This window comes from Centruroides sculpturatus, unplaced genomic scaffold (genome assembly GCF_000671375.1).
Source record: "Centruroides sculpturatus isolate CEXI.00-Female unplaced genomic scaffold, Cexi_2.0 scaffold233, whole genome shotgun sequence".
Lineage (NCBI taxonomy): Eukaryota > Metazoa > Arthropoda > Arachnida > Scorpiones > Buthidae > Centruroides > Centruroides sculpturatus.
In genome coordinates, this window is record NW_019384616.1 from 401,078 (window position 1) to 424,055 (window position 22,978).

A 22,978-nucleotide genomic window follows, 5' to 3' on the forward strand; every position below is an offset into this window, starting at 1 on the left:
TAATAATAAATTTTAAAATAATTTATTTATTATATTTATAAATAATTAAGTAATACAATATTTACAAATCTTTTATTTTTAAAAACTTCAATCTAATATAACTAACATATATTTAAACAAATTAAGAATAAATATTAATGTTGGCAGTTTAATTGAAATTTTAATTCGGTTGGTAAATTATATATTTTTAACATTAAATGATTATATAAATGTCTGTATACTTAGCGAAGAGTTTATTTTATTACGCATTCATTTATAAATCACAAATTATGATTTATGCGAGTGCCATTTAATTGATAGAAACATAATACATTCCTCTCATTTATGCTAAACTCATGTTTACACTCAGATGCTATGTTTGCATATGCATCATCCTTCACATGTCTGTTCTTGAGACTTGAATCACTGTAGAATTTCTTATAATCATTAAACTTATTGCTCGATATCTTCTCTAGAATGTAAATAAGGACTTTTAGAAGTCTCATGTTATTTCAATTCAAAAATTTCCCCTGAAAGCAGTTAATAGATGACTGGCATAATTCCATTGTTAAAGGAAAAGTATGATTTACAGGGGAAAGCCACTACTAATTTGAGATGGAGAGCGTATATTTTAAATTAAATAAATTAAAAATATGATTAAAAATTGCATTCTCCATTAATACCATTAATAAATAATTACTCGTTTTATTTTATTTCTTCTTTTTCCTTAGATTATAGTTAATAATCAAATAACAATTAGTTTATAATCAGCAATATCAGATTCAATATCACTTAAGGATATTATGTTTATATCTACGAAAAAATACATAAATAATTGATATTTTTAATAAGCAGTGAGGCAAAAATAAATTATTTAATTTAAAAAAATAAAAATAATAATGAAATTTAAAAGTTTTTATATTCGCTATTTGTTAAATTGAGAACTTTTTAAAACTTCTTCAGTTTGTACATCATAAATTTGTCATTCTTCCCTTGGGAAATATCAACAGTGTTGGAATGACTTCATTAATTTCTTTATTGTCAAATTAAAAAGCGTGGTCAAGATTTAAATGACGTATTTCCGATAGTTATTGTCCGTAAATTTTAACAATACTTACAAAAAAAAATATTAATAAAATAAATGAAAATTTTAATTTTTAAATTAATATGATTAATCACTTTAACAAGTTAAATATCGATCTTCCATGTTTTATTTTTTTATTTCCTGTGCCAATAAGATTTATATATGCCAATATATATATATATATATATATATATATTATACAAAGGATATATATTTACTAAAATATATAGTAGTTGTCCAAAAGTACAAAAATATATGAAATATTCTGAAAAGTTGTTATTCTGTAACACGAGTATACGTTTAATACTTTCAGTTTTAATTTTATTTTTGTAAGTGAAAATATAAAAACTTAAAATTGACAATATGTAATTAAAGTGTTGACAAATGTATGGTTTTATTTTGGTAAATGGATATTCAGAAACCTATTGATCGGCTATTAATTATATATAGGGCCTATATATATTATTAATTAATAGGTTGAAATATCATTTTCTCCTCGAGTTTACTATATAATTTTTTTTTTTAATGTCAATCGATTGAATTTTAAAGACGACCGAAGGCCCGAGCGATTAAGGCGTTAGCATATTGTGCAGAGGGGTTCAAGATCGAATCCAGGCCAGAAATTTTCACAGTGTCCAAGGCCCGTTCATCACCACCCATTTATTGGCCGAATCCACGTTGAGTATGGTAAAGAGTCATTCTTAGTGCTCATAGGTAGAAAACAATTAAGGAAGAAGAAAAATGAGCAATAATTTATTGTGACATTGTCACAGTGCTGGGCAGAATGCTTTCTAGTTAAAATTAGTAAAGGCTTGGCTATGTACTGTACTGTACATCATACTTTTTCTAATAACAGTTATGCCAATCATCTTTGTAACTTCATTTAAGGAAAAACTTTTGAATTGAAATCACTTGACATCCAATTTGCGTCAGAAGTTAATATATAGTTAATAGGAGCCTCCTGTCCCTAATCTTTCAACATTATTTTTCGACATTTATCTATCTAACTTCATTCTCGAGATTAAGGAAAGACAGACAAACAAACGAACGGATGACAACTGGAATTTATAGGTCCACATTTTTTTCCAACATACTGTTTATGTTATGTACATAAATAATTAGTAATAAAAATTATTTTAATTGTTTTTAATATCTTAGACAATTATAATAAGCTTGTTATATATAAAAATTTCATCTATTAAAATTTAATTAATTATTCTAATTAATTAAATTTTATCTATGAGAAAAGTCTTAAATAAATTCACTAGAAATTGTTTATAAAATGCTAGAATATCGATCTATAATATTATAAACTTTCTTTAAAGTTTAGTTTACATAGGACTTATTTAAACATGGCTGCAACTCGTGGTAACAACGAAATAAAATCTGTCTTGCAGAATGTAAATAAAGAAGAAAGAAAAGAGTTAACGCCGATTTTCCGGATTAACGATGCGCATTTAATTAATACAGTACTTAGCAATAACTTCTCTAAATCTATTTTTATCCTATCCTTTGTTTTGTCCCGATTGCGTTAAAAAAAGAATTAATTAACACAACTTTTAACTTAATTTTCCAATTCTATTTACTCTAGAATGTTAATAAATTCATAAATTATATAATATTGAATATATAAGTATATTTAATATCTGTTTTAATTATCAAACTTCGCAAAGATTGTATGGAATGAACAAATGGAATTGTTTTTTAATTAGTTTTCTTATTTTCTTTCTGCTTTAAACTGGTCTTTTATAGTTTCTAGAGTCGTTTTAAATATTAAAACAAAGAAGAAATAAATATTTTGAGGAAGGGGGTAACTAAACTTTATATAAAAACACAATTCTTATATAAATAATTTATTTTAATACCTGATTTATTATTGCAAAATTATTAGATTCGTTTATTTTTATAGGAAAAACATAAGAGAATTCTGATATTTCCGCATGGAAGATAATACATTTATAAATAATAAATTTATAAAATTATAGTCGATAATAAAGTTCGATGCATTATGTATATTAATGGAAAGTTAACTTTGTAATTAATGGAGTATTTTATTATTTAAAAGTTACTGTAATTAAATAATTAAACAATTCTTTTTAAAGTTTTACGTATATCATACAAACAAAAGGACAATGGTTTTTCTCCATTAAGATGAAATTCTAAACATTTTACCTGCTTATAAATTAAAATTAATAATAACTAAAAGTCAATAAAACTAAGTTTTTTTTAATGATCTTTTTAACATATTTTGATATTAACTTATAAACTAATGAAGTTACAACATTACATATATAGAATTTCAGGGATTAACGAAGAAATAATGGGTTTAAAAATTATTTTTTATTATAAATACTTCGTTAAAAATTAAACTTTTTTTTTTGTTTTTAAACGTAATTTATTATAAATTCTTGTTAACGAGAAAATAAAACTTTCAAACTTGTAAATATTGGATAAAAATAACCATAGACAGATATTAACAAGCAACTTCGATGGCTTTGTTATAATTTACAATTGTAACAGATGCTTCATTTTCATAAAGGAAGTAATAAATTCTTAATTATTTTAACTAGAGTTAAATGTAAATTATAATTATATTCTCGCTTAATATGAAATTATGAAATTTTCTACACAAAAATTGCATTTACTTACTCTTATAAGAATACATCATCTTAATAAATCAGTAAACACTGTAATTTACTTACAGAACGTATAGAGGGAAAATAAATGAAGGTAGAAAGGTTAAAAATTATTTTAACTCCCTTTTTTTTACCTTCAAAACTTTAGATGAGAATCCATAAAACTAAATATAAGACAATGTCATTCATTAAAAGATAGTTGAACAATTGTTGCATTCATAGAAAATGCTATTCATTAAAGAAAAAAAAAACTGGAGAAAATAGAAAACTTTTAATGTATATATTGTTAAATAAATTATAAATAAAAATTAAATACANAAGTGACGAATCGAAAGTATCGTGAGCGCGTATTATGATGTATGCACAGGCATACATGGATTAGAGCGATAGAGGTAAGAGAAAGGGAAAAGCAAAGACGAGCGCTTAAAAAGAAGGATAGGCAGGGTCAGACCCTCAGATGTGCGAGCATTCTCCAACGATAGACGTGTACGTGTGCTGATCTTTGTAATTATAAATTTTGAATACATGTGACTAATATTATTTTCTTTTTGTGCATGTTACAAGTTATAAATAAATATAAAGAAACAACACTAACTCGATAACATTAAATCTAAATACCAAAACGATTAATTTACTGTGTTTTTGTTATTTCTTACTCCTGTTTTTAGGTATTCGGTATTCGGCCGAATAGTGATTAAATATTCGGTATTCGGCCGAATAGTGAAAAATAGGCCGAATAGGCCGAATACCGAATAGTAACCGAATATTCGTTACATCACTATTCATAACATGTTTGCAACACTAGTACAGTTGCCAGATGCATGAAAATAGAGTAACACATGCTTACAGCGGCGTAGGCTTAGGCAAAACTCAAGTTATAACTAGGGTAGTCAGTAATGTTGTTGATCTTATCCGTATTTCGAATTTATATTGGAATATTCTATTTTTTTCCTAGACTGTTTAATTGATCCTCTTTGGTATTAATCGACCCCCTTTCGACCCTCGTGTATTAATCGACCCCTGGAGAACTCTTATCGACCCCAAGGGGTCGATATCGACCACTTTGGGGACCCCTACTTTAGAACATATGAAAGTATTCGACATTTGTAAATTTCGTTTTATAATTTTATTTATTAGAAAAACAGGATTATTTTAACTTTCTAAGTGAAATGTTTCAAACCGGTTATTGTTTTTACGTAATGCGTGTCGTATTTATTGGGAATCGTAATTCGTAACGTATTGTTAGAAATATATTCTAACAATACGTAACGAATTGTTAGAATATATTGTTGCTTTTTCTATTGTTGGTCGACATTTTCAAGCGGAAAATTTCCGAAAGATCCGATTTGTTCCCTCCTTTTTTTAGATTTCTTGAGAGGATTGTGATTAAGTAAACTTCAGTAATGTAAGTAAATTATTACATTTGATTTATAAGAAATCAAAACGAAATAACTCGCGACAGAATGTGAAATTGTGTGAGATTTTTTTAAAATTATGGTTGAACAAAAGACACCGACGGAAGACAAAGAGAGCCCTCTGTGTCCCGCTTCATCAAAGTCCGCGTAGGGCGAATGTTTTTTATACTTTTACTTTAATGAGGGTTGTTAGGAGTATATCTCAGGACCTATCCAGAGGGGGGTATGTATTCTGCTGCAGCGATCCAGTGTTACCAAAGTTATCAATTTTATTACTTAAAATAAAATGAATATACTATAATAACAGACATCGCATGACTTCAATCGAAGAAAGTAATCTTACACTAACAGGAAAAAACAGCAGGAAAACTTAAATTATTTCTCGGAAATAATGTTGAAAATTGTAGAGTACAGACTAAAGATGAATTCTAAATAACTAGAATTTCGGTAATTTCTATTGAAAATAAGAAATATAACGATTTTATATCTTTTTCATTCCTCTTTTTGGAATCATAACGAATATAAATCGTGCCGTAATTTATATAATTTGTAATCAAGCTATTAATTCAAAAATATCATATACAGTCAATCGAATGCTTCGCTTTTCGAACAAATCGGTTTTCGAACAACTTTCAGGAACAAATTAAGATCAAAACCCGAGGTTTAACTGTATTGTTTTTCCATCTTACATTTAACAATTTTAAAAAAGAATGAAAAAGAATGATTTAAATAGTTAAATAACTAAGCTAATTCTAATGTAATTAACTAGCATTTCTCTGAAAAACGACAGAAGACACACGTCTTTGGTACATCCTGAATTTTGCCTTGATGTTCTCATAATCCTGGATGGTGTATCAAGGATACACCATCATTTCTCATACGTATATACGTATATCTCATTACTTCATACAATTCTTATTGTTTGAGGCATTTCAGTTTAGCGCCATTTTCATTTTGTACCAATTTCACTAGTGAATAAGTGGGTGCTAAATAGTAATACGACATATATACAGGATGAATCATAAAGATGGAAGCTTACTATTAATTTGAAAAATGGGAATGTTATGTTTATAAAAATGGTACTTGTCATTAGACTAAATTGTATATGACAAAAATCTATCGAGGTTGCAATTCATTTTGAAAGGGATTTAATATTTTTTTTTTAGAAAAAGTTTCGTTGCAATGAATTTTTAGAAATTTCATCTGTATTTAATACATTTCGGACGTTAAAATATACATTCGCTATTTTAAATTTATTTAAAAAAACTATTCTATATTATTATAATGATGCAGTATTGCTCAGTAAGATATTTATATCCAAGTAAATAACAACAAATATCGAAGAGAATAAGGACAGAAGTTTTGATAGTTTGCAGGTGCAAAAATTACATTCTATAAAGCACAAAAATTTCATTTTTACAGAACATATATGTAAGTGAATGACAATGAATTTAAAGAGATGTTGAAGAAGGAGTCAAAGTGAATTACTGTAATGAAAGTGTATCACTAATCGCATTGATTATTATTATTCTTTACTTTATGTTAGGATATTCTTTACCAATATTGAGACTTATCAATTATATTTAACAATTTTATAATAAATTTTATGTTTTAATATTAAAAATAATCGATATTTTATTAAATAGATTAAGATGATTAAAATTCGTGCTTATACGTATTGAAAATAATTTACAATGTAACCAGCAATTATTTATTGTTACATCGTCACAATACCGAACTGCAATTTTTAATCATATTTTTAATTTAAAATATATGCTCTCCACCTCAAATTAGTACTGTGTTGCCTCTGTATTTTATTAGCAATCGGTTATCTATCTAGCTCCTTTCAGGAAAAATTTTCGAAATGAAATAACGTGACTTCCCATTTATGTCTAGAAGTTCATATATAGTTGATTGGTACCTGTACGATTTCCAAATATCCTTTAAATTTTCATTTATCTAACTCCATTCTCGAAACTAAGCAAGGACAGACGGACGGACGGACGGACGAAAGTGGGAATTTATGTGTACAATTTTTTTCAGATTGCAGCCCAATTAATACATTTCTTCAAACATATAGGGTATACTATATGTTTGTACCTTATCTATGTAAGTAAGTATGCACAGTACACGCATAATTACATACACAAACATACGGTGTATGTATGCAATAAAGAGTAAATATGTATTTAGATAACACTACAAATCATGTCTTAATTGAATAATTATGTTTGTGTTCTAATGAAAGTTATAGCAATGATCATTTATGTTGCTGATATATAACTAACCTTATTATAAATTCTGAATATCTAATGTACACAAACGTTACACCGAGCATTAATTACATCAAGGTTATTCTTATCAAACTCAAATAATTTTCTCAAAATTATACTGAGAATGCAAAATACTGTCAATATAGCAAGCCTATATATATATTGGTTACAATAATAATAAATTTTAAAATAATTTATTTATTATATTTATAAATAATTAAGTAATACAATATTTACAAATCTTTTATTTTTAAAAACTTCAATCTAATATAACTAACATATATTTAAACAAATTAAGAATAAATATTAACGTTGGCAGTTTAATTGAAATTTTAATTCGGTTGGTAAATTATATATTTTTAACATTAAATGATTATATAAATGTCTGTATACTTAGCGAAGAGTTTATTTTATTACGCATTCATTTATAAATCACAAATTATGATTTATGCGAGTGCCATTTAATTGATAGAAACATACATTCCTTTCATTTATGCTAAACTCATGTTTACACTCAGATGCTATGTTTGCATATGCATCATCCTTCACATGTCTGTTCTTGAGACTTGAATCACTGTAGAATTTCTTATAATCATTAAACTTATTGCTCGATATCTTCTCTAGAATGTAAATAAGGACTTTTAGAAGTCTCATGTTATTTCAATTCAAAAATTTCCCCTGAAAGCAGTTAATAGATGACTGGCATAATTCCATTGTTAAAGGAAAAGTATGATTTACAGGGGAAAGCCACTACTAATTTGAGATGGAGAGCGTATATTTTAAATTAAATAAATTAAAAATATGATTAAAAATTGCATTCTCCATTAATACCATTAATAAATAATTACTCGTTTTATTTTATTTCTTCTTTTTCCTTAGATTATAGTTAATAATCAAATAACAATTAGTTTATAATCAGCAATATCAGATTCAATATCACTTAAGGATATTATGTTTATATCTACGAAAAAATACATAAATAATTGATATTTTTAATAAGCAGTGAGGCAAAAATAAATTATTTAATTTAAAAAAATAAAAATAATAATGAAATTTAAAAGTTTTTATATTCGCTATTTGTTAAATTGAGAACTTTTTAAAACTTCTTCAGTTTGTACATCATAAATTTGTCATTCTTCCCTTGGGAAATATCAACAGTGTTGGAATGACTTCATTAATTTCTTTATTGTCAAATTAAAAAGCGTGGTCAAGATTTAAATGACGTATTTCCGATAGTTATTGTCCGTAAATTTTAACAATACTTACAAAAAAAAATATTAATAAAATAAATGAAAATTTTAATTTTTAAATTAATATGATTAATCACTTTAACAAGTTAAATATCGATCTTCCATGTTTTATTTTTTTATTTCCTGTGCCAATAAGATTTATATATGCCAATATATATATATATATATATATATATATTATACAAAGGATATATATTTACTAAAATATATAGTAGTTGTCCAAAAGTACAAAAATATATGAAATATTCTGAAAAGTTGTTATTCTGTAACACGAGTATACGTTTAATACTTTCAGTTTTAATTTTATTTTTGTAAGTGAAAATATAAAAACTTAAAATTGACAATATGTAATTAAAGTGTTGACAAATGTATGGTTTTATTTTGGTAAATGGATATTCAGAAACCTATTGATCGGCTATTAATTATATATAGGGCCTATATATATTATTAATTAATAGGTTGAAATATCATTTTCTCCTCGAGTTTACTATATAATTTTTTTTTTTAATGTCAATCGATTGAATTTTAAAGACGACCGAAGGCCCGAGCGATTAAGGCGTTAGCATATTGTGCAGAGGGGTTCAAGATCGAATCCAGGCCAGAAATTTTCACAGTGTCCAAGGCCCGTTCATCACCACCCATTTATTGGCCGAATCCACGTTGAGTATGGTAAAGAGTCATTCTTAGTGCTCATAGGTAGAAAACAATTAAGGAAGAAGAAAAATGAGCAATAATTTATTGTGACATTGTCACAGTGCTGGGCAGAATGCTTTCTAGTTAAAATTAGTAAAGGCTTGGCTATGTACTGTACTGTACATCATACTTTTTCTAATAACAGTTATGCCAATCATCTTTGTAACTTCATTTAAGGAAAAACTTTTGAATTGAAATCACTTGACATCCAATTTGCGTCAGAAGTTAATATATAGTTAATAGGAGCCTCCTGTCCCTAATCTTTCAACATTATTTTTCGACATTTATCTATCTAACTTCATTCTCGAGATTAAGGAAAGACAGACAAACAAACGAACGGATGACAACTGGAATTTATAGGTCCACATTTTTTTCCAACATACTGTTTATGTTATGTACATAAATAATTAGTAATAAAAATTATTTTAATTGTTTTTAATATCTTAGACAATTATAATAAGCTTGTTATATATAAAAATTTCATCTATTAAAATTTAATTAATTATTCTAATTAATTAAATTTTATCTATGAGAAAAGTCTTAAATAAATTCACTAGAAATTGTTTATAAAATGCTAGAATATCGATCTATAATATTATAAACTTTCTTTAAAGTTTAGTTTACATAGGACTTATTTAAACATGGCTGCAACTCGTGGTAACAACGAAATAAAATCTGTCTTGCAGAATGTAAATAAAGAAGAAAGAAAAGAGTTAACGCCGATTTTCCGGATTAACGATGCGCATTTAATTAATACAGTACTTAGCAATAACTTCTCTAAATCTATTTTTATCCTATCCTTTGTTTTGTCCCGATTGCGTTAAAAAAAGAATTAATTAACACAACTTTTAACTTAATTTTCCAATTCTATTTACTCTAGAATGTTAATAAATTCATAAATTATATAATATTGAATATATAAGTATATTTAATATCTGTTTTAATTATCAAACTTCGCAAAGATTGTATGGAATGAACAAATGGAATTGTTTTTTAATTAGTTTTCTTATTTTCTTTCTGCTTTAAACTGGTCTTTTATAGTTTCTAGAGTCGTTTTAAATATTAAAACAAAGAAGAAATAAATATTTTGAGGAAGGGGGTAACTAAACTTTATATAAAAACACAATTCTTATATAAATAATTTATTTTAATACCTGATTTATTATTGCAAAATTATTAGATTCGTTTATTTTTATAGGAAAAACATAAGAGAATTCTGATATTTCCGCATGGAAGATAATACATTTATAAATAATAAATTTATAAAATTATAGTCGATAATAAAGTTCGATGCATTATGTATATTAATGGAAAGTTAACTTTGTAATTAATGGAGTATTTTATTATTTAAAAGTTACTGTAATTAAATAATTAAACAATTCTTTTTAAAGTTTTACGTATATCATACAAACAAAAGGACAATGGTTTTTCTCCATTAAGATGAAATTCTAAACATTTTACCTGCTTATAAATTAAAATTAATAATAACTAAAAGTCAATAAAACTAAGTTTTTTTTAATGATCTTTTTAACATATTTTGATATTAACTTATAAATTAATGAAGTTACAACATTACATATATAGAATTTCAGGGATTAACGAAGAAATAATGGGTTTAAAAATTATTTTTTATTATAAATACTTCGTTAAAAATTAAACTTTTTTTTTTGTTTTTAAACGTAATTTATTATAAATTCTTGTTAACGAGAAAATAAAACTTTCAAACTTGTAAATATTGGATAAAAATAACCATAGACAGATATTAACAAGCAACTTCGATGGCTTTGTTATAATTTACAATTGTAACAGATGCTTCATTTTCATAAAGGAAGTAATAAATTCTTAATTATTTTAACTAGAGTTAAATGTAAATTATAATTATATTCTCGCTTAATATGAAATTATGAAATTTTCTACACAAAAATTGCATTTACTTACTCTTATAAGAATACATCATCTTAATAAATCAGTAAACACTGTAATTTACTTACAGAACGTATAGAGGGAAAATAAATGAAGATAGAAAGGTTAAAAATTATTTTAACTCCCTTTTTTTACCTTCAAAACTTTAGATGAGAATCCATAAAACTAAATATAAGACAATGTCATTCATTAAAAGATAGTTGAACAATTGTTGCATTCATAGAAAATGCTATTCGTTAAAGAAAAAAAAAACTGGAGAAAATAGAAAACTTTTAATGTATATATTGTTAAATAAATTATAAATAAAAATTAAATATATAAATTTAAAATGCAATGAAACTTTTATTATTAAAAACACTAAGTTACAACAAAAAAGCATAACAGTTTTAAGCATGATAACAATATGTATTTAATGTTATAATTATTATTTAATATATACGTAATGACATCACAAAAATATATATTTAATATTTTTTTTGTATGTGTGTATATTCTTTATATTAATATATACATTTTGAGTTATAAATATGCAAGGTGAATCTTTATGTTTTACATTCAGATAAGTGAGAGGTGAAAAAAATACATTAAATATTTAAAAGTGATTCATATGATTCACAGGCATAGAGACTTAAATAAAGCCTAAATATATTTACATATTAAATTTATTTCTCTCTGTAATTCATGGTAAATGTATTTATAAGAAATTTAAAATGATAATTTTGATTGTGGTAATAATAATAATAATAATAATAATTGATTAATTACTATGCTTCTTGATGACGTTTAAAAACAATTTAAGCATATGAAAATTACTTTTTTTTAATTAATAAATAAGGAAATTTTAAAAATTATTTAAATGATTGTTATATCAGTAATTCTAAGATTACATAAATGAAGACAGTAAATTTAATTATTTGAAGGAGTAATGTTTAAGAGAAGGTTTCTAAATTACTTAAAAGATAATTAAATGTGTTATGTGAATCAGGTAAACGTTTAAATACATAGATTACTACGTTATCAAACAAGGAATTGTTATGACAGATGTTTATAATTTATTCTTTCACATTCTCTCATGGTAGATGTTTATTAGAATACTAAATCAGAGGATGTAGAGGATGCGGAGGATGAATTTATATTATGTTCTCCAAAATTATTAATTGAAAGTTAAAATATCATTTAGGATTAAAAAAAAAGTCGTGTTATTAATTATACACAATAGATTTATTTTTTAAAAAAAAGTTTAAAATTGAATCAAAAAATTAAAAGAAAATAAAATCCTCAAGGCATGAGATAAGGAATATATAAAATTGAATTTATGTGAGAGTTTAAATGAATTTTTGTATTTTTAGCTCTTTAAAGATTTTGATACATCAAGCTTTAATTATTAATATTACTGTTTATTCATTTAAAATAGCCATTATACTTTTTTATAATATGCAATTGAATTATGTACGAATTTCGGAAAAGTGCTTAAATTTAACTTTTAAATCGATATAACTTCAAACCGTAACATAAAATAGAAAATATACACGTTGTCTCATATTAATTTGTCACTCAAAATATCCGAAAAAATATACATCTTACGAAAAATATGTTCTAAGATGGAACTGTTTCGTCGTATTTGACGTTACTAGCGTTGAAACAAACATCAATTTTATATTTTCAAATATAAATCCTCATTTTTTTTTATTATATATTTGAATTAAGGGTAGATATAATATCCGCATTAACTACTGTTGAATTTTAAAAGTATTATGCCTTTATTTCTCAATTGAAACAGAACTTTAAGGATAAATGCAGATATATTTGGGCTGCCATTTCAATCTCTATGCTGGGAGCTACATATTTTCCAATATACATTATTAGCCAAAGATTCACCTTGTATATGAAGCCGATTCGAGTTTATAAACATAAGATTTATAATTTAAGTTATAAAAATAATAAATGCAATTATAAGAAAACTCAATGTATTTACAAAACAGTTGATAATCAATTTTAAAAAATGTTTAAAAAACATAAATAATAAAAATATACATAATATAAATATCAGATATTTTATGGATATACATAAAATATATTAAATATTTTTTAAAATGCAATCATGGAATACCGGTATATATATAAGTGTACTCTTTATAAAACCCTGTTTATTCCGAAATTACATATAAATAGATTGATTTTTTTTTTATAAAAGCTTAAATCAGTTGTTAACAAAATTGCTGCAGTTCAATCAATAAAATGAATATATTAAACCCATATTTTATTTATTGTGGATTTGTAAACTACAATACAGCACCGACATAATGCTATATCAACGACTATAAAATAATAAAAATAAAATAAATTTCAATTAATTTCTTCTGTAGTAACTGCTGTTACTTGTTTGCTGATAATTATTTGTACAGTTTTCTTCATTGTTGTCGGCTTTTTTCACAAATTTCATCTCAACCTTACTCTTTCTTCCCGACAGTTTACGTCGTCCATTCGAATGAGTCATAGACATTGCTGTTGTTATTGTTGTCAAAGATTTCTTTGAACTAACTAAAAGAAATATAAAACATCTAAAAATTATTATTAGCAATTGAATTTTTTAAATATAAATTTATACAATCGAACGTATCTGTTAACAATTCCTTTCAAACACTACCTCAACGTTCTTGAAGAATTCATCAAAGAGCAATCATAATTAATCAATAAGATCTCATTAATGTAATAATTAGGAAAACAATTTATAATTTTAAATGTAAACTTAATTAGAATCGCTTCTCGGTAAAATTCCCCTTGAAATTTTATAATTTATTTACATGAAAATTAAACTTAAATGTTAAAGTCTCTCAATTTAATAGACAGATATTTATTTTATAATTTTAAACATTGACGATTTAGATAAATGAATTTTTAATATTATAAAAGAAAAATAGGATGTATTTTTTTTTTTAAATTATAATTTAGATAACAGAGTATATTTCGAATCGATTACTAAAAGAAATGTTAGAATATTTAAATGATTTTTACGCTATTTGTTTTATACGGTGCAATTGTTCATTATAGAATTCAGTCGAGTTAGTCAAAAAGTTTTTCAAAATTCTGAAAGTTTACTAATCATTATCATATTCATACCAAGTTATAATAATAATAATAAGAACTAAATTAAAAAGTTCAAGATATATTTTCTTCTTCCTTCACATTTGTTAGTCATTTTCTTTTTCCTTTCCAGTTATTCATATTCCTTATGTGATTTATAAGGTGAAGAAGTAATGAAATGGCAAATTAGAACTGATGCCAAAATAGAAGTTAGGAATTTTCTGCAATTCGTATAGAATTTCAAGAGGAAAAAAAAAACAAATTTGATTTAGTACAAACAATATAGTTTTTTTTTTTTTATTTCAGTAAACTGTAAATAATTATTTTTATATATCCATTAAGTATATTTTATTTTAATTGTAAAATTCCTCTTAAAATACCATATTTCTTTTGTTAAATCTATAATACATTTCTTCAATCAGGTTTCTCTCTTCCGTCTTTCATAACGGAACGTCATCGTCTCTGTACGAAGGAAATAAAACGTCATATATTTCGGATTTTTCAATTCTTCCTTTTTAAAAAATAGCCAATTGGACACGTTAGAAAGAGTTAAATAAAGAGAGAGAAATTCATCCATCAAGGAGAGTTTTTCCTTAAGGTATGTAATACATTTTCTTTATCACAGTAGACGAAATTAAATGATTTTTGACTATATATAAAGTTTGAAAAGTATATAATAGTAAAACATAAAAAAAAAAAATAGAATAGCATTATATTCTGTAGTAAAACTTCCAATAGATATAACTACTGAAGAATTACCGTTGTAAAGAATTGAAACATCGATTTCTGGTAAAAGAAAATATGAGAATATATATATATATATATACAAAATAACTTACTTGGTCTTTTAAAATTTGCTCTCTGGCATTTACATTGTAAAACTGCGCATAGCCCTTGTCGAAAATTGTTGTTAAATCCTCCGTAAATAATAGGATTGAGAACACTGTTCGAATAAGCGAGATAAAAGGCGAAGTATGAAAAACTATTAAACCATTCTGGAAGCTGTAAAAAGAATATTTATTTATATTAATGCTATAAAAAGGTATAGATATAAAGAAAAATCATTTATGATTTTTTTTCTTATAATACAAGAATTAAATTACTGATGATAAGCTATCAATTTTCAATATTATTACTATTAAAATTGTTTTAGAAGTCATTAAAAAGTAAAGAATCGTAACAGTTATATATATATATATATTATTTTGAGTTTTATCTTTCGGTTACATGCAGAATTAACTAAAGAGAATGTAAAACACATAAAAATCAATCTCCAAATATGCAGCATTTAATAATAATCTGTATTATAGAATTGGCTTTATTAAGAATATACTATTTTAAATTTTATAGTTTAAGGTGTAATATGTGGTATAGAAATATTTAAAAGTCGTTACAAATAATGTTTCTGTTGAAAAATATATTTTCAAAACTAGAAATTTCCTAGATTTAAAGACAAACAATATGCAAAGTTACCATTAAAGTACCAAAGTATTTTGCCATTATAAAAGTAGTGTTTTGTATCTAAATATCAGATTCATTAGGGGAAAAAAGTCTATCAAAATCACATTCTATGTTAACCGTAAATGGAATTCTAGATACAATAAATCATATATTATGTTATAAATAACGAATAGACACGCAAAAAGAAATCCTAAGTTGGTATCGTAAAAAAATAAATTGTATAAAAGATAGGAAAGTATCATTTCTTTATAAAATCTACAGTTCTACTATCTATTATTTCCAACGTGAATTTGGTCAATAGAAGATTGCATTTGCTACAAATGATGGATTGTATTGATTTGTAACAAGAAAACAATCTTGAACCTGCGATATTCATGATCATTGCTTTCTTTCTATAGAGTGACGGCTGTAAAAAGTCCCAAGAGAATCCCACTTCGACTATAAATTACTGTATAATACAAAAGATTGTCATTTTATAGCATTTTCGATCCCTGTACGAACAAAAGAATATTTTCGAAGAAAAACAAATTTATTTTTATTAACAAACTCACGTAGAAAGTCTTTAAAGCGCAAAATTTAATGGACAGAATATTAATTAAACATTAAATTTTACGGTTTTCTGATTTAATGATTTTAAATCTTGCTGAAACTTATGTATTTAAGCTTTTATTATGATAATCTTCTTTAATTGTCATGAAACTGTACTTATTAGTGAATACGTTTAATCACATAATTAAATTAATGTATTGTTATTTAGCTAATTAATTCAGTATTAATTATGCGCATTAATTAAATTGGTATTTAACAATGCAAAACTTTATTAATTGTTACATATCACCAGTTAAAAATAATTTCTAAAATTACATGGACGTAAATATAAAACATAGAAAATATCGTCTTCTTTTTAATTTTTAGATTTTAGAGGTTTTAAGAGATTTGGAATTTCTCAATTTGATATACGAAAGTAACTCAAAATTATTTATTTATTTATTATTTTAAACAAAACAATATAATTAACAATACAAGATTTGTTAAAATACGTAAGGTTTCTTAATTATAATTAATTTTCAACTTATTTAGTATATATATTTTTTACATTTTTGTATGATTAGTTTGCATTCTTCATAGGTCTANTAATAATAAATTTTAAAATAATTTATTTATTATATTTATAAATAATTAAGTAATACAATATTTACAAATCTTTTATTTTTAAAAACTTCAATCTAATATAACTAACATATATTTAAACAAATTAAGAATAAATATTAATGTTGGCAGTTTAATTGAAATTTTAATTCGGTTGGTAAATTATATATTTTTAACATTAAATGATTATATAAATGTCTGTATACTTAGCGAAGAGTTTATTTTATTACGCATTCATTTATAAATCACAAATTATGATTTATGCGAGTGCCATTTAATTGATAGAAACATAATACATTCCTCTCATTTATGCTAAACTCATGTTTACACTCAGATGCTATGTTTGCATATGCATCATCCTTCACATGTCTGTTCTTGAGACTTGAATCACTGTAGAATTTCTTATAATCATTAAACTTATTGCTCGATATCTTCTCTAGAATGTAAATAAGGACTTTTAGAAGTCTCATGTTATTTCAATTCAAAAATTTCCCCTGAAAGCAGTTAATAGATGACTGGCATAATTATTGTTAAAGGAAAAGTATGATTTACAGGGGAAAGCCACTACTAATTTGAGATGGAGAGCGTATATTTTAAATTAAATAAATTAAAAATATGATTAAAAATTGCATTCTCCATTAATACCATTAATAAATAATTACTCGTTTTATTTTATTTCTTCTTTTTCCTTAGATTATAGTTAATAATCAAATAACAATTAGTTTATAATCAGCAATATCAGATTCAATATCACTTAAGGATATTATGTTTATATCTACGAAAAAATACATAAATAATTGATATTTTTAATAAGCAGTGAGGCAAAAATAAATTATTTAATTTAAAAAAATAAAAATAATAATGAAATTTAAAAGTTTTTATATTCGCTATTTGTTAAATTGAGAACTTTTTAAAACTTCTTCAGTTTGTACATCATAAATTTGTCATTCTTCCCTTGGGAAATATCAACAGTGTTGGAATGACTTCATTAATTTCTTTATTGTCAAATTAAAAAGCGTGGTCAAGATTTAAATGACGTATTTCCGATAGTTATTGTCCGTAAATTTTAACAATACTTACAAAAAAAAATATTAATAAAATAAATGAAAATTTTAATTTTTAAATTAATATGATTAATCACTTTAACAAGTTAAATATCGATCTTCCATGTTTTATTTTTTTATTTCCTGTGCCAATAAGATTTATATATGCCAATATATATATATATATATATATATATATTATACAAAGGATATATATTTACTAAAATATATAGTAGTTGTCCAAAAGTACAAAAATATATGAAATATTCTGAAAAGTTGTTATTCTGTAACACGAGTATACGTTTAATACTTTCAGTTTTAATTTTATTTTTGTAAGTGAAAATATAAAAACTTAAAATTGACAATATGTAATTAAAGTGTTGACAAATGTATGGTTTTATTTTGGTAAATGGATATTCAGAAACCTATTGATCGGCTATTAATTATATATAGGGCCTATATATATTATTAATTAATAGGTTGAAATATCATTTTCTCCTCGAGTTTACTATATAATTTTTTTTTTTAATGTCAATCGATTGAATTTTAAAGACGACCGAAGGCCCGAGCGATTAAGGCGTTAGCATATTGTGCAGAGGGGTTCAAGATCGAATCCAGGCCAGAAATTTTCACAGTGTCCAAGGCCCGTTCATCACCACCCATTTATTGGCCGAATCCACGTTGAGTATGGTAAAGAGTCATTCTTAGTGCTCATAGGTAGAAAACAATTAAGGAAGAAGAAAAATGAGCAATAATTTATTGTGACATTGTCACAGTGCTGGGCAGAATGCTTTCTAGTTAAAATTAGTAAAGGCTTGGCTATGTACTGTACTGTACATCATACTTTTTCTAATAACAGTTATGCCAATCATCTTTGTAACTTCATTTAAGGAAAAACTTTTGAATTGAAATCACTTGACATCCAATTTGCGTCAGAAGTTAATATATAGTTAATAGGAGCCTCCTGTCCCTAATCTTTCAACATTATTTTTCGACATTTATCTATCTAACTTCATTCTCGAGATTAAGGAAAGACAGACAAACAAACGAACGGATGACAACTGGAATTTATAGGTCCACATTTTTTTCCAACATACTGTTTATGTTATGTACATAAATAATTAGTAATAAAAATTATTTTAATTGTTTTTAATATCTTAGACAATTATAATAAGCTTGTTATATATAAAAATTTCATCTATTAAAATTTAATTAATTATTCTAATTAATTAAATTTTATCTATGAGAAAAGTCTTAAATAAATTCACTAGAAATTGTTTATAAAATGCTAGAATATCGATCTATAATATTATAAACTTTCTTTAAAGTTTAGTTTACATAGGACTTATTTAAACATGGCTGCAACTCGTGGTAACAACGAAATAAAATCTGTCTTGCAGAATGTAAATAAAGAAGAAAGAAAAGAGTTAACGCCGATTTTCCGGATTAACGATGCGCATTTAATTAATACAGTACTTAGCAATAACTTCTCTAAATCTATTTTTATCCTATCCTTTGTTTTGTCCCGATTGCGTTAAAAAAAGAATTAATTAACACAACTTTTAACTTAATTTTCCAATTCTATTTACTCTAGAATGTTAATAAATTCATAAATTATATAATATTGAATATATAAGTATATTTAATATCTGTTTTAATTATCAAACTTCGCAAAGATTGTATGGAATGAACAAATGGAATTGTTTTTTAATTAGTTTTCTTATTTTCTTTCTGCTTTAAACTGGTCTTTTATAGTTTCTAGAGTCGTTTTAAATATTAAAACAAAGAAGAAATAAATATTTTGAGGAAGGGGGTAACTAAACTTTATATAAAAACACAATTCTTATATAAATAATTTATTTTAATACCTGATTTATTATTGCAAAATTATTAGATTCGTTTATTTTTATAGGAAAAACATAAGAGAATTCTGATATTTCCGCATGGAAGATAATACATTTATAAATAATAAATTTATAAAATTATAGTCGATAATAAAGTTCGATGCATTATGTATATTAATGGAAAGTTAACTTTGTAATTAATGGAGTATTTTATTATTTAAAAGTTACTGTAATTAAATAATTAAACAATTCTTTTTAAAGTTTTACGTATATCATACAAACAAAAGGACAATGGTTTTTCTCCATTAAGATGAAATTCTAAACATTTTACCTGCTTATAAATTAAAATTAATAATAACTAAAAGTCAATAAAACTAAGTTTTTTTTAATGATCTTTTTAACATATTTTGATATTAACTTATAAACTAATGAAGTTACAACATTACATATATAGAATTTCAGGGATTAACGAAGAAATAATGGGTTTAAAAATTATTTTTTATTATAAATACTTCGTTAAAAATTAAACTTTTTTTTTTGTTTTTAAACGTAATTTATTATAAATTCTTGTTAACGAGAAAATAAAACTTTCAAACTTGTAAATATTGGATAAAAATAACCATAGACAGATATTAACAAGCAACTTCGATGGCTTTGTTATAATTTACAATTGTAACAGATGCTTCATTTTCATAAAGGAAGTAATAAATTCTTAATTATTTTAACTAGAGTTAAATGTAAATTATAATTATATTCTCGCTTAATATGAAATTATGAAATTTTCTACACAAAAATTGCATTTACTTACTCTTATAAGAATACATCATCTTAATAAATCAGTAAACACTGTAATTTACTTACAGAACGTATAGAGGGAAAATAAATGAAGGTAGAAAGGTTAAAAATTATTTTAACTCCCTTTTTTTTACCTTCAAAACTTTAGATGAGAATCCATAAAACTAAATATAAGACAATGTCATTCATTAAAAGATAGTTGAACAATTGTTGCATTCATAGAAAATGCTATTCGTTAAAGAAAAAAAAAACTGGAGAAAATAGAAAACTTTTAATGTATATATTGTTAAATAAATTATAAATAAAAATTAAATATATAAATTTAAAATGCAATGAAACTTTTATTATTAAAAACACTAAGTTACAACAAAAAAGCATAACAGTTTTAAGCATGATAACAATATGTATTTAATGTTATAATTATTATTTAATATATACGTAATGACATCACAAAAATATATATTTAATATTTTTTTTGTATGTGTGTATATTCTTTATATTAATATATACATTTTGAGTTATAAATATGCAAGGTGAATCTTTATGTTTTACATTCAGATAAGTGAGAGGTGAAAAAAATACATTAAATATTTAAAAGTGATTCATATGATTCACAGGCATAGAGACTTAAATAAAGCCTAAATATATTTACATATTAAATTTATTTCTCTCTGTAATTCATGGTAAATGTATTTATAAGAAATTTAAAATGATAATTTTGATTGTGGTAATAATAATAATAATAATAATAATTGATTAATTACTATGCTTCTTGATGACGTTTAAAAACAATTTAAGCATATGAAAATTACTTTTTTTTAATTAATAAATAAGGAAATTTTAAAAATTATTTAAATGATTGTTATATCAGTAATGCTAAGATTACATAAATGAAGACAGTAAATTTAATTATTTGAAGGAGTAATGTTTAAGAGAAGGTTTCTAAATTACTTAAAAGATAATTAAATGTGTTATGTGAATCAGGTAAACGTTTAAATACATAGATTACTACGTTATCAAACAAGGAATTGTTATGACAGATGTTTATAATTTATTCTTTCACATTCTCTCATGGTAGATGTTTATTAGAATACTAAATCAGAGGATGTAGAGGATGCGGAGGATGAATTTATATTATGTTCTCCAAAATTATTAATTGAAAGTTAAAATATCATTTAGGATTAAAAAAAAAGTCGTGTTATTAATTATACACAATAGATTTATTTTTTAAAAAAAAGTTTAAAATTGAATCAAAAAATTAAAAGAAAATAAAATCCTCAAGGCATGAGATAAGGAATATATAAAATTGAATTTATGTGAGAGTTTAAATGAATTTTTGTATTTTTAGCTCTTTAAAGATTTTGATACATCAAGCTTTAATTATTAATATTACTGTTTATTCATTTAAAATAGCCATTATACTTTTTGATAATATGCAATTGAATTATGTACGAATTTCGGAAAAGTGCTTAAATTTAACTTTTAAATCGATATAACTTCAAACCGTAACATAAAATAGAAAATATACACGTTGTCTCATATTAATTTGTCACTCAAAATATCCGAAAAAATATACATCTTACGAAAAATATGTTCTAAGATGGAACTGTTTCGTCGTATTTGACGTTACTAGCGTTGAAACAAACATCAATTTTATATTTTCAAATATAAATCCTCATTTTTTTTTATTATATATTTGAATTAAGGGTAGATATAATATCCGCATTAACTACTGTTGAATTTTAAAAGTATTATGCCTTTATTTCTCAATTGAAACAGAACTTTAAGGATAAATGCAGATATATTTGGGCTGCCATTTCAATCTCTATGCTGGGAGCTACATATTTTCCAATATACATTATTAGCCAAAGATTCACCTTGTATATGAAGCCGATTCGAGTTTATAAACATAAGATTTATAATTTAAGTTATAAAAATAATAAATGCAATTATAAGAAAACTCAATGTATTTACAAAACAGTTGATAATCAATTTTAAAAAATGTTTAAAAAACATAAATAATAAAAATATACATAATATAAATATCAGATATTTTATGGATATACATAAAATATATTAAATATTTTTTAAAATGCAATCATGGAATACCGGTATATATATAAGTGTACTCTTTATAAAACCCTGTTTATTCCGAAATTACATATAAATAGATTGATTTTTTTTTTATAAAAGCTTAAATCAGTTGTTAACAAAATTGCTGCAGTTCAATCAATAAAATGAATATATTAAACCCATATTTTATTTATTGTGGATTTGTAAACTACAATACAGCACCGACATAATGCTATATCAACAACTATAAAATAATAAAAATAAAATAAATTTCAA

At 24.1% G+C, this 22,978-nt stretch overlaps 1 protein-coding gene and 1 long non-coding RNA gene across 2 annotated transcripts; one reads left to right on the plus strand and one right to left on the minus strand.

The window, feature by feature from the left end:
- The first annotated feature begins 4,964 nt into the window (after positions 1-4,964).
- On the plus strand, positions 4,965-10,663 carry LOC111625402. The gene is made up of 3 exons (XR_002756719.1): positions 4,965-5,104; positions 9,169-9,306; positions 10,529-10,663. It is a non-coding gene; the product is annotated as an uncharacterized LOC111625402 (long non-coding RNA).
- A 2,739-nt stretch (positions 10,664-13,402) lies between these two features.
- LOC111625388 (neuropeptide FF receptor 2-like) lies at positions 13,403-15,837 on the minus strand. The gene is made up of 3 exons (XM_023368524.1): positions 15,811-15,837; positions 15,177-15,339; positions 13,403-13,794 (listed from the first exon to the last, which is right to left on the minus strand). Exons 1-3 carry the CDS (start codon positions 15,835-15,837, stop codon positions 13,604-13,606), a joined length of 381 nt encoding a protein of 126 aa, XP_023224292.1. The 3' UTR covers positions 13,403-13,603.
- Positions 15,838-22,978: the final 7,141 nt, after the last annotated feature.